General features: G+C 40.2%; 2 protein-coding genes across 5 annotated transcripts in view; one reads left to right on the top strand and one right to left on the bottom strand.

Annotated features, from left to right (window-relative positions):
* The window catches only part of Prpf38a (pre-mRNA processing factor 38A), a 47237-nt gene that overhangs the window by 14823 nt on the left and 19478 nt on the right, over positions 1-12936 (bottom strand). The window lies entirely within an intron of this gene.
* Orc1 (origin recognition complex subunit 1) overlaps positions 1-12936 on the top strand; it is a 28987-nt gene continuing 16051 nt past the window's right edge. For 2 of the 4 annotated variants that reach the window (XM_031378136.1, XM_031378133.1), the window contains exons 1-7: positions 1-99; positions 712-813; positions 2768-2866; positions 4687-4811; positions 7093-7271; positions 9606-9921; positions 11415-11760. In XM_031378136.1, the coding sequence (XP_031233996.1) occupies positions 2772-2866; positions 4687-4811; positions 7093-7271; positions 9606-9921; positions 11415-11760 (1061 nt within the window). In that variant the 5' untranslated portion in view covers positions 1-99; positions 712-813; positions 2768-2771. Of the gene's footprint in view, positions 400-711; positions 814-2767; positions 2867-4686; positions 4812-7092; positions 7272-9605; positions 9922-11414; positions 11761-12936 lie in introns of all 4 variants that reach the window. The other 2 variants (XM_031378134.1, XM_031378135.1) reach the window with 2 other exon arrangements.

Consider the following 12936-nt stretch of genomic DNA (forward strand, 5'->3'; position numbering starts at 1 on the left):
CTGTAATGGTTTTTAGAGATTTTTATGTGGAGTCCTGGCTGTCCTGTAGCTTGCTCTCGAACCAGACTGCCTCTGCCTTTCAGGCTCTAAGAGTTAATGGTGTGCACCATCACACCCGGCTTTTTCAGAATTAGATTGGGGAAGGTACCGGAGGGGATTCAAAGCAAGGTTTCTCTGTGTAGTCCTGTCTGTACTGGAACAAATTTCTGTAGACACACCCATCTCGGCTCCCTTTCCTCAGAGGCTCCTCCAGAACTGTTGTTGTTCTGTACTACTAATGGGAACATTTTGGTTCATGTCTTTTCATTTTATATATAAGTAGATGAATTGCTGAGTCATAAAGTGGGCATATATCCAAGAATTTGTATGAAAGTTCCTTTGGTTTCCCAAAATGACTGTGTAAGGATTTTGTTGCTATTTTGTCTTGTTTTTGAGAGAGGGTTTCAGTTTGTCACCCTGGCTCTCCTAGAACTGTATATAGACCAGGCTGGACTCAACTGCTGGAATTGAGGACCATCATGCCTACCAGCTTTACCACTTTAAATGCCCTTTAAACACCATTTATCTTAAAGTTAGATTATTTCAGGATTATAGAAGCTTTGATGGAAAACAGGAATTTGCTACAAATAATTCAGTTGATATTCCAATTTTATTTAAATGAATACTTACTGAGTACTACAATTTACTTGAGTCTTTACTTTTTCATTTCAGAGACATTTGCTTTACTTCATTGTGGAAAGCTGGGGCAAGTTACAAGATTTATTTCTTACAATTGTGTGTTGCATCAGTGAATAAAAAGAATATATGTTGAAAGTAAGTGTTGGGGCTTTCCTTAAACATTTGTATAGATTTGAGCACTTTCACTAGTTTTTACCCAAACATTATTGAATGGTATGAATTCAATTTTATTTTTCTCCTAAGTACTGGAAATTGAACTGCAAGTGCAACCCCTGATCCATATGCCCAGCCCGTTTCCACGTTTTGGGATAGCATCTAATTTGCCCATGCTGCCCTTCAACTTAGTCTGACAGGCCTTGAAGTTGGTGATTCTCCTGCCTCAGAATCCTGAGTGGTTTGGATTATGTACTATGCCACTAGGCCTGGCTTCTTTGCTCTTTTGTTTAGGTCTACCTTGCATTTGGTTAAGATTCACTTTAGTAGTGCTGCCAGAGCAGTACAGGTTAGAGATGCTAGGAAATGTGTTCAAATTATACTCTACACACCCATAAGCATGATCATTTGCACCTGTTGGTTTGTTTGTTTGTTTTTGTTTTTGAGTCAAGGTCTTGCTATGTGTAGTCCTAGTTAACCTGGACTTTGCCCTGTAGACAGGGCTGGATTGGAACTCAACAGAAATGCATTTATAATTGCCTTCAGCCAAATACTGAGCAGTTCTTCCATTCTGAACCTCCAAGCTAGTTAGGTCTTCCCAGACAATATTCCCATATTACTTGTATTTTTTGTACTTTTTTGTTCCACTTCTCTTCTGTTGCTTCCTTGACCTCTTCTTGTGGGTTGTTCTTCCCTCCCTCCCTCCCTCCCTCCCTCCTTCCTTCCTTCCTTCCTTCCTCCCTTCCTTCCTTCCTTCCTTCCTTCCTGTCTCTTTCTCTACTCCTGCTAGAATTAGAAGTTCACTTTATCCTCTCTAAAGGTCTGTATTGGCTCATTGACTTTCATTGGTAATGTAGAGAATGAATGAGAAGCAATATTTATACAAACTTAAGACAGGAGCTTCTAAGAATAAACATAACAAAACTATGTCCGGACTGAAACCAGATAATGGGATAGAGAAACCAACATTTAAATAATACAAATAATACAGATTTTACATTGTGTACAAAAACATATTGCCGACCTAAGTGGAATGACACATTTGATAACATTCCACACCACTCCCTCAGATGTTGCTTTTGTAGATTTATGCCACTATCCCTGGTAACCCCTAATTCCAGTCCATGTTATCAATGTCTGCTGTTTATTCAATATATTCAGCTCATAAATCCTTAAAAAGATCTTTCTCCGTGAATCACAAAAACTAACTCTAACATTCAGTCGTTCCTTTAGGCTCTTTGCATCATTAGTTGTTCTTTACTACATTATATTTTACCCTAGCTGAAGAGATGTCACTTGGACACTTGTTCACAATTGTGCTTTGTTTGTAGTAAGTACTCTCTCTCTCTCTCTCTCTCTCTCTCTCTCTCTCTCTCTCTCTCTCTCTCTCTCAGTGGTTTTTCAGGACAGGGTTTCTCTGTAGTTCTGGCTAAACTGGAACACTGTAGACCAAGCTGACCTCAGATTCACAGAAATCCACCTGCCTCCCCCTCCTGAGTGTTGGGATTAAAGGTGTGCACCACTACCACCTGCCTAGTCGTAAGACCTTGTAGGCATTTAAAATTTATTTTATTACATATTGAGCCTCTATATAAAATATACTAAATCGCCTGTATTTGATTTCCAACAAGATTGACTTTTTCATTGTTATTGAGCTAGGCATAGAGGCACATACCTTTAATGCCAACACTCAGGAGGTAGAAGCAAGGGGATCCCTTAATGAGTTGGAGACCAGCCTGGTCTACATAGTGAGTTCCAGGACAGCCAGGGCTGTGTAAAGAGACACTGGTTTGAAGAACAAACAAAAAGAGAATAAATAAATAAATAAATAAATAATGTTATCGGTTTAAATGTGTGATAGTGGGGTGGAGGTATTGAGGGGAAAAATGCTGAACTCAATTGAGGCAGGCACTGACTCCATCTTACAACCCATCAGAACCATGCCATCTTATCTCACAAGGCAGAAGAGCAGACTAACCTTCTCATGGGTTGGCAGGCCATTACCGAATGGAAAACAGCTCCACCAAATGTACAAGTAAGTAGTGAAGCTCTCTGGTTGGACTGCAAAATGTAGCCTCTCAGGCTAGACTGTTAATAGTTTGTATTTAAACTGTTCTATTTACTGTGGATTGAGGTTTGAGGGACAATAGACATGATTTTTCTTGTTAAGACGTTTTTGTGTAATGCAAAAACATCTGTGTTGGCTTGGTAGTAAAATTTGATATATACCATATCTTCTACTTAGGGTGAATTTGAAATTTAAAAGATAAAAAGAGATGTTGGTATTGTGTCCTTTCCAACCTTGTGCTTGTGTAGGTGCCTGTGGTGTATGGATATATATGTATGAGGTATGAGTACTCACTGGAGACCCTAAGCTGATGAAAAATTGAGTGCTTCCTTGATTGCCCTCTGCTTTTTATTGCACTATTTTAATCCTTTGAGAGTTTCATTCTGTGTTCTTTTCCTTCGTAGTCCTTCCCATTACCACTCTCCTATCTCATCCCTTTCTACCCAACTTTGAGATTTCTTTCCTTTTTTTTCCCTCCCTTTTCCAGATGACTTAAGTTTGTGTTGTGGGCTAGTCTTGGGAGTGGCCCTGCCCTATAGGGATCAGTTTATTAAAGAAAACCGACTCTCCCTCTCCTAGCTATCAAATAACAATAGCTACTGAGCTACTGATGGGATTTTGTGCCCTTCTCTCTGTGCTAGGATTTTTTTTCTGGCTGGAGCTTGTGAAAGTCTTGAGTGTGCTGTCATGATTGTCTTGAGTTTATATGCGCACCTGCCCTGTTGTATCTGGAAAACACTTTTTTCTTGATGTTATTATCAACCACCTCTGGCTCTTAGAATCTTCTTGTCTGTCCCTGATCCTTATGGAGACCCTATACTCTATCTATTGGTGCAGGTTCTTTTTGCTGAACCCATAGCTCACCAATTCCAGCTAATGTAGCTAGCCCTCTGTCTTCGGGGTATTCCTTGTTCTGCTTCCTAAATGCTGGACTCTAGGTGTTTGCCACACTTAGCTGGCTTTTTACGTGAGTGCTGGGGAACTGAACTCTAGTCCTTGTGCTTGGTTGCTTAGCAAGTGCTTCATCCACTGAACCAGCTCCTTGCTCCTTGGCAGTTTTGATATTAGGCAGTTTTCTAGCCCTTTCTTGTTCTTTGTTAATAACTGAGGTAGTTAAAAATTGTAGGACAGCATCTAAATTAATCACTTATGCTAAAATCAGTTCATTGAACCATTTTGTATACTTTTGGATGCATTGTTTTCCCAGTAAGATAAGTGGAGGGCTTAGGGAAGCCATTTAGAGAGATTTCTGGTGTAAGAACATCTTTGAACTTGAGAAATGGCTCAGTGGTTATGAGCACTGGCTGGTCTTTCAGAGGATTCAGGTTTGATTCCCCCACATATGACTCAACTTTCTGTAAACTTGAGTCCCAGGGGGATCCAGGCCCCTGTGGGCACTGCACATTCCTGTGGTGCATAGGCAAACATTCAAACAAGCACTCATCACATGAAATAAAAATTAAGTCTCAGCCGGGCGGTAGTAGCACACGCCTTTAATCCCAGCACTTGGGAGGCAGAGGCAGGCGGATTTCTGAGTTCAAGGCCAGCCTGGTCTACAGAGTGAGTTCCAGGACAGCCAGGACTACACAGAGAAACCCTGTCTTGGAAAAAAAAAAAATTAAGTCTCAAAGAATTTAAGAGGGAGCTGGGTATTCTGTCCCAGAAAGAATTTCTTTAAATTAAGAAATTCTTTAAAAGGCATGTCCTTTTAAAGAATGTTGTCTTTAGTGTCAAATTTTAAAAATCTTTTCCCACTTTAATTATCATGTTTCTTTGTTACTTTCTAGAGAAATATGCATGAAAATCAATGATCGTTCTGAGATTCACATCAAGGTTGGACAGTTTGTATTGATTCAAGGGGAAGATAATAAAAAGCCCTATGTTGCTAAATTGATTGAATTATTTCAAAATGGTGAGTTTAGGCCTGAAATGGGAGCCTTTTCTTATGGGGCATGGTTGCAAAGTATGCACGGGGGTGGGGGGGTGGGGGGTGGGGGGGAGGCACAGAACACCATGAATTATGAGGTGGAACACATAAGTATTAGCTGTTCCTTTCTCTGACTTGAATTTATGCACTTGGCAGCATGGTGTGGGGTAAAATGGAATTAGAGGGCTTAAGAATTTAGCCTTTCCATTATTTTTAAGGGCAAGAATGCTCTTGAGTACAGCGTTTGGGGTAGGAATTTTGAAAGACAATAGGAAAGCTGGTGACATGTACTGCTAGGTATGTGTTTTTTAGCTTTAATATGAAGAAGTTACTATGAAATTTTTCAAGTATGATTTCTTCACAAGTAGAGAATAAGCAAATTGCATTAGAAGGGTGTAACAATTCCTGTTCAGACAGAAGAAAACACTTCTGATGTTTAACTCCTGGGGACTTTTGTACAAAGTGTGACAGGCTAGAAAAAAAAAGGGTGCTTTTCATTAGAGGTTGGGATAGGTTCAAATTCAGGATCTGCCCAATGAGTGAGATTGTACTCACAGCTACTTCCTGGTGTCTGGGAAGGTAGGGACCAGGCAGAGCAAGAAGCAAGACGCTACACAGAGAAACCTCCTCTCAAAACAACAACAACAACAACAAAAAGCAAGGGAGCAGTTTGAAACTGTATAAAGCCATCTCTCTAGGCATATAGTTGCCGGAGTCCTGTGGAGGTATATATGCCTAAACGGGATGAGGAAGAACAGCAAAGAGATTTTTATTTAACATAGATGGGAGGGAGGAATGTTTGACAAGCATACAGAGAAACTTTATCAAGCTATTATCTACTCAGCAGGAGTGTGAGCTTGGTATAAGACTTAAGAGCCCTCGTGTAGAACTTCAGTTTATGACTTAGGATCTCTACAGAGTTAAGGATAGAGGCCCATGATCCTACTATTGAAAGTATATCCTTTTGTTTTTGGACTGTTATCCCAGTGGTAAATTATAGGAATAAGGCTGAAGCTTGTAAGCCTTTGTTTTCAGTCATCACAGTAGTGATTGATTGAGTTCTCACAAAGACTGCAATTTTGTTTTTACATTTATTTTTCTCCTTTTTTGGTGTATTTTTGTGTGTGTGTGTGTGTGTGTGTGTGTGTGTGTGTGTGTACAAGTTCATTATAGTCTGAATGAGACAAATCAGAGGATGCTTGAGGGAGTTGGTACTCTCCTTCCACCGTGTGGGTTCCAGGAATTAAACCTAGGTTATCAGGATTGGCTCCAGGTACTGAACTCTTCTTAGTATCCCGGTATTTTTTGATTTGGTTTAGATTTTGAAATTAAGTCTCATGTACCCCAAGCTAAACTCTATTCCTTTAAGTTGTGATGTTCCTGCCCTTATTTACCAAGTGCTGGGGTAATAGGTATAAACCACCATGCCTAACTGGTGGCCTTCTTAACAATCATTAACTTGTAAAGATTTTTTTTCATTAATATTTAAGTGATTATAGTAACTTATTTTCCATCCCTTTGGAAATCCCCTTGTGTACTGATAAACGCTATAAAGAAGTCGGGCAGTGGGGCTGGAGAGAGGGCTTGGTACCTGAAAACGGTTAGTACACTTTCAGGGGACCCAGGGTTATAGTTCCTAGTACCTGCTGTCTATAACTCCAATTCCAGAGGAGCAGATGCCCCTTTCTAGCCTCCCTGGATACTGCATCTATGAGATAGATGCCCATGCATGTATTCAGACAAAACACTCATACATATCAAATGAAAATAAAACCATTTTAATAAAACATGGGGCAACTCCAGGCCTGTGGCAATTGCTTTTAATCCCAGCACTTGGGAGGCAGAGGCAGAGAGGCAGGTAGATCTCTGTGAGTTTGAGGCCAGCCTGATCTACAAAGCCAGTTCTAGGATAGCCTGGACTACATAACTCTGCCTCTAAAAGCCAAAAAAAAAAAAAAAAAAAAAAAAAAAAAAAAAAAAGAAAGAAAAGAAAACAAAACAAAAAGAAAAAGGAAAAGAGTGGAGCAACATAAAAAAGTGTTTGTGGAGTCATTTTGCTGCTGATTGTTCCTCTGATCATTCGCAAATAATATTGAGTTCTTGAAACTTGTTTTCTTAGCCTGTAAGAAGGTAGGTATAGTACACGCTTTGTAGAGTTTATCAGTAGGAATATATATTATTGTGTAGTGTTTGGCATGTGGGCACTATTCAGTGATGTATTCTTTGCCTTATTATTTAATCTTCCCTTTCTACGTGATCTTCCTAGGAGTTGAAGTTCCTCCCAGGAAATATGCACGAGTACAGTGGTTTGTCCGATTTTCCGAGATTCCTAACTCTAAAAGGCACTTATTAGGCCGGAGGCCTCCTGCACAGGAGATATTCTGGTATGACTGTTCTGACTGTGATAACAACATCTATGTGGAGACCATCATTGGCCCTGTTCAGGTTCGTGCCTTACTTAAATCCTGGCTTCAATCTTTAGTGCCCATACTGCATGGCTTAAGAAATATTATTACTAGTTCTAGTTTGAATTATGTTCTAATCTTCTCTGTTTGGCTGCTTGCCCCAGCCCACAGATACTGACACCACAGAGCATATGCTCTGGGCTTTCTAGAGGAAGCAGCGTTACGATTATGACTGGAAAGAAGAGCAGGAATTAGCAAATGCGCCTTAGTGAAAAATGATGTGAGCACGGAGCATTGTAAGGCTGAGAGTATAATGAGGGCTTCACCTTGAATAACTCAGAACAGAGAGTGCTAGAGGCAGCCTTGTGTTATGGAACTTTTTGATTCAGGAGCTGAGCTGTTGGGTCGTATTTCTAGAGTTGTTTTCATATCCCAATAGCAGGATTATGCTCTCTTGAGAAGTTTGGCTCTAGGTGGGGAATTGGTTTAACAATTGGCCACAGAGACTGGTCTGACATAGACATTTATCTCATGGTTAAATGAGTGAAGGCAGGAAAGGCAGGTACAGACTTTGAAGCATATAGATTTGGGAGGTGTGCTGTTTAGCCTTTGTCGGCCTGACAGAATGAGACGTTTGGAAAGACCTCCAACAAATTGGTCTGTAAGCAAGTCTCTGGGGCATTTTATTAATGACTGAGTCTGCTACCTTCTGGGTCATAAAAGAACGCAAGGGCACTAAACCGCATTCATTCTTCTGTGACCTCTGCTTAAGTTCCTGTCTCCAGTTCCCTCGGTGATGGGCTTTTACCATGACTTCAAGCTGTAAGGGGAACTAAACCTTTCCTCCTCCCATTAGTTTTGGTCAGTGTTTTAACATAGCAACAGAAAGTAGTTACAACAGAAGGGCAGAGGAGAATGTGTGTTTAAGGAACACACGCTATTGGAAGTTATTCGCAGGACTGTCATTAAAGCCAGCCTCTTAGTGGGCAAGGCCATTTAGGGAACACCGAGTAACAAGTGAGGTAGAGCTTGATCTTATGAATGAAAAAAATAGGGTTTTGTTTGTTTGTTTGCTTTTCGAGACAGGGTTTCTCTGCTTAGCCCCAGCTGTCCTGGAACTCAGGCTGTAGACCATGCTGGCCTCTAACTCAGAAATCTGTCTGCCTCTGCCTCCTAAGTGCTGGGACTAAAGGTGTGCACCACCACGGCCAGGCATGGAAAAACAGTTTAAGAGGCAGGAAGGTGGTGGCTCACACCTTTAATCCCAGCACTTGGGAAGCAATGGCAGGTAGATCTCAAGAGTTCTAAGCCAGCCTGGTCTATACAATGAGTTTCAGGATAGCTAGAGGTCTCAAAACCAAAGAGAGAGGGGGCACAGGGTGGGGAGAGGAGAGAAAGAGAAGAGAACCAGTTTAAATCATCTGATTTTGGAGCTGTGTGGATCCACCATTAACTGTTTAGCATGTTGAGCCATTTTGGGGAATTTGGACTAGGTGGATAGACTGGGTATGGGGGGCAAGCAAGGAGTGGGCTAATATGTGCTTGAACTAAGACAATAGCAAGAATGAGGAAGAGAAGCCAAGCAGGATGACCATCTGCTTAGGATGAATGAAGCCCTGGGTTCCTAGAGATAGGAGGATCAGAAGTTTCAGGAGGGGCTGGTGAGATGGCTCAGCGGGTAAGAGCACCAATTGCTCTTCTGAAGGTCCTGAGTACAAATCCCAGTAACCACATGGTGGCTCACAGTCATCCGTAATGAGACCTGACGCCCTCTTCTGGTGCATCTGAAGACAGCTACAGTGTACTTATAATAATACATAAATCTTTGAGCTGGAGAGAGCAGGGACTGAGTGAGCAGCGCTCTACCAGAGCTAGCAGAGGTCCTAAAGTCAATTCCCAACAACCAAATGAAGGTTCACAACTATCTGTACAGCTACAGTGTGTACTCACATACATAAAATAAATAAATAAATCTTTAAAAAAAAAAAAGAAGAAGAAGAAGTTGTTTCAGGAGACCTTGCCCAAAAAATAGTAAAGCCCATGAGAGAATAAGAATAATTTGTTGGGCATAGTGGTCCATAGGAGGGAGGGGCTGGCAGATCTCTGAGTTTGAGGTAGGCCAGGACTACACAGTAAGACACTGTCTCACAAACAAAATAGGAATAATTTACATTTCATCAAAATCTTTGACTATTCGTGGCTTTTTAAATGTTCAGTTTCTCAATCTGTGTGCTCTACAGTATCTGTCTCTTTAGATAAAAGGTAGCATTTCATATAAAGACAAGAGCTTAAATAGGTTTCACTGTAGCCATGATAGTCTGCCTTAGCTGTGTAGTCTTCACATTTTCTTGTTCATCCCACTTCCAAAATTCAGGTAGTGGCATTAGCCCCAGAAGAAGTGATCCCTGTGAATCAGAAAAGTGAGGAGACACTGTTTGTGAAGCTATCCTGGAATAAAAAGAACTTTGCACCACTGCCACCAGAAGCACTTGCAGCATTGAGGAAACCAGAAGATAGCCCTGAGTGCCAAAAACCTTTAGAAGTCAAGACTAAGAGTGTAAAAAGCCCTTCCTGGAACACAACAGAACAAGAGGTCAAAAAAATCCAATCAAGTCATTCTACTTCCAAATCTCACCAGACTCCTGCTCATACTGTCACCCCCAGTGCAAAGAAGTTGCTGGAACTCGATGGTAAGTAGGATTGTAAAATAGTTTTACCTCAGTGTGCTTATGCTCCTTTATAATAAACCAGTTCTTCTTCCCTCAACACCTGCTGCCTCTATAATTGGCTATTTCTGGGACGTCATTGTTGGACTCAACATGTGAGCCTTTTGTCTGGCTTTCTTTTTTTAGTTTCAGCCTGGGAATCATCCCAATTATCACCCTATTGGTGATTTCCTTTTTATGCAATGCTCCATTGTATCAATAACTATACTTTATGTTCTTTTTTGTTTTTTTGAGACAGGGTTTCTCTGTGTAGCCCTGGCTGTCCTGGAACTCACTCTGTAGACCAGGCTGGCCTCAAACTCAGAAATCCGCCTGCCTCTGCCTCCCAAGTGCTGGGATTAAGGCATGCACCACCACTGCCTGGCTATACGTTATATTCTTAATAGAAGACATCTGGATGTTTCTAGTTTTTTATGATTGTAAATAAAGCCACCCTAATTAATGATTCACTATGACACTAGATGCCTCTCTTCAAGCTCTATGTGTATCTGTCTCATACCATATATATATAACTCAAATTTTGTTTTTGCTGGAACTCACTCTATAAACCAGGCTGGCCTCAAACTCAAGAGATCCTCTGAGTGCTGAGATCAAAGGTGTGAGTTTCTGTTTGCTTTAAGACTAGATATTCCTGGGGCTGGCGAGATGGCTCAGCGGTTAAGAGCACTGACTACTCTTCCAGAGTTTCTGAGTTCAATTCCCAGCAACCACATGGTGGCTTACAACCATCTGTAATAAGATCTTCTCCCCTCTTCCTGGTGTGTCTGAAGACAACTACAATGTATAATTCTTAAAAAAAAAAAAAAAAAAACAAATTAGACATTCCTGCTTGCCACTCCCTCAGTTAGATGAGCATGTCCTCGGAAGTATCAAGGTTGAATCACATTCACTTTTTGTTTCTTGCTAGGGCCTAATATATACCTTGCCTCATTAATAGTTCATCTATATCTATGAAGGGCTGTGATTCTTGATTCTCATAATCCTGGCAAGTATGGAACAGATCTACATGTAAATCCCTCCTTTATCTTGGCAGATATAGTCTGGAGGCTTAAAAAGACCAGAAATAACTTGGGTCTGGTGACCCTCACTAATGTACTGTGAAGTTTCTTCAAATTCTGTTGAATTGGGGGTGGGTATTGACTTGGGAAAGTTTAATTACTGAATATTTATCTATAAAACCTGACCTAGAAGTCAAATTCTAGATCCTGCAGATGCAGCTCAGTGCTTAGCAAGTTCCTAGATTCAATTCACAGTGCAGAAATATAAAAATAATAAATAAAAGTCGCATGCATGCATTTATAAATAGAAAAATCGTTTAGAAAAGAAGAGGCTGTTTGGCCTACGAGAAGACACTGTGGGTTAAATTCCAAGTATGAATAACTTCTGCTGTGTTACTTAAGTTACATCGTGAAATTGGGGATTGGTATTAATAGGTATAACATTGTCTGTCTCTCTAGGCTTAGGTTTTACCAGGAAGCCTAACATGAGGCGGTCACAGAAGAGCTTGTGTGACCCCTTGGATCCTCAAAAAACATCTAAGCGAAGAGCAGCCTTCTCTGATACCACCTCACCATCTAAAAAGTCTAAACCTGGTGAAATCAAGACCTCTTCAGCTTTGGAAACTCTAGGAAAAAATGGACAGGCTCAACCTTTTTGTGCCAAAGGTAGTGTGATTCTGAGAGCCCGGTGCCCAGCTATGATGACCAAAAAGCTTGGTGTGGAAACCGCACTTAGCCCTATCAGGAACCGGTCGAGATCTTCAGTGGTGCCCTCTGAAAGTCTAATACCAGAATACATTGGGAGGTAAGCAGGCAATTTGAGATACATTATGTGGCGAGAAATGAGTGTTGTAGAGAGAAACGTCCCTAGTCTTGTCTAACCAGACTGAGAGTCTCTGAGGATCTTTCCTAAGTAAAGGTTTCAAAACAGATCTTTAGTAAGTTATGCTCCACATCTCGGGCCCCGGAAATCTGTGTTTTTGGGTGCTCTTTGAATTTGGATGTAGTAACTTGAGCCTCTAATCAGGAGGCAGAGGCAGGACTAGTGTGAGTTCACATTTAGCCTGAGCTACACAATGACATTATATCCAAAAAGAAAGAAATACTTTTCTCTTCAGACATCATTTGAAAATACTGATACTTGTTTCTTTTTTTTTTTTTTAACTTACTGCGTTATGATGAGAAAAGTTACATGATTTCAATTAATCTGAATTTGTTAACATTTAAAAACTTATTTTAAGTAAATAGAATTAAATCATATTCTTGTTTCCCTTTTGTACCCCAACTCCTCCCAGAAACTCCCCTTTCAATACCTACAATATCTTTTTGTGTCATATTCCTTAAAATTTATAAAATATTATAACAATAAAAATAAGTATTATAAAAGTTGTTTGGTATACAACAACAATCAATTTAACAGTCTTATGTAGATGCTCATCTATAGCAATAATGAAAATACATTTTTCTCAATATAAATTTTAAATAACTCCAAACATAATAACTGTATATTTCAAAATAATACATCACTACTAGTATTTCCTTAAATGAACATAAATATATAGAGTCTTTTTGTTTGTTTTGTATTTAGTAAAGTTTAAAATCTTGGTTCTTATTGTGGTACAAGCCTAAAATAAGAACAATTTTTAGACATTGGATTTCATTGTAATAAGGCTGTACTTCAATGGCCCTCACATCACCAAAGGATTTTACCTCCATCGTAGCTAAGCTGAGAGTTGACAGTTCTGCTGCACCAAGAATTGAATTGTAGGCACGATTTTTGGATACAGACTTCCTGCTATGGTCAAATCTATTTGACTTGAGTGAGTGACTTTATTCTCAGCCCACAGAGAACAGGTTACACTCATTTAAGAAATGATGTATGTAATAAGACGGTCTATCCATAAAGTCATTCACTAACTGTTTCAATAAACAATGGTTCTGCTTGGAGGGTGGCACAGACATTAGGTGAGGGTAAGAATTT

The sequence above is a fragment of the Mastomys coucha genome, unplaced genomic scaffold (genome assembly GCF_008632895.1).
Source record: "Mastomys coucha isolate ucsf_1 unplaced genomic scaffold, UCSF_Mcou_1 pScaffold18, whole genome shotgun sequence".
NCBI classification, from domain to species: domain Eukaryota; kingdom Metazoa; phylum Chordata; class Mammalia; order Rodentia; family Muridae; genus Mastomys; species Mastomys coucha.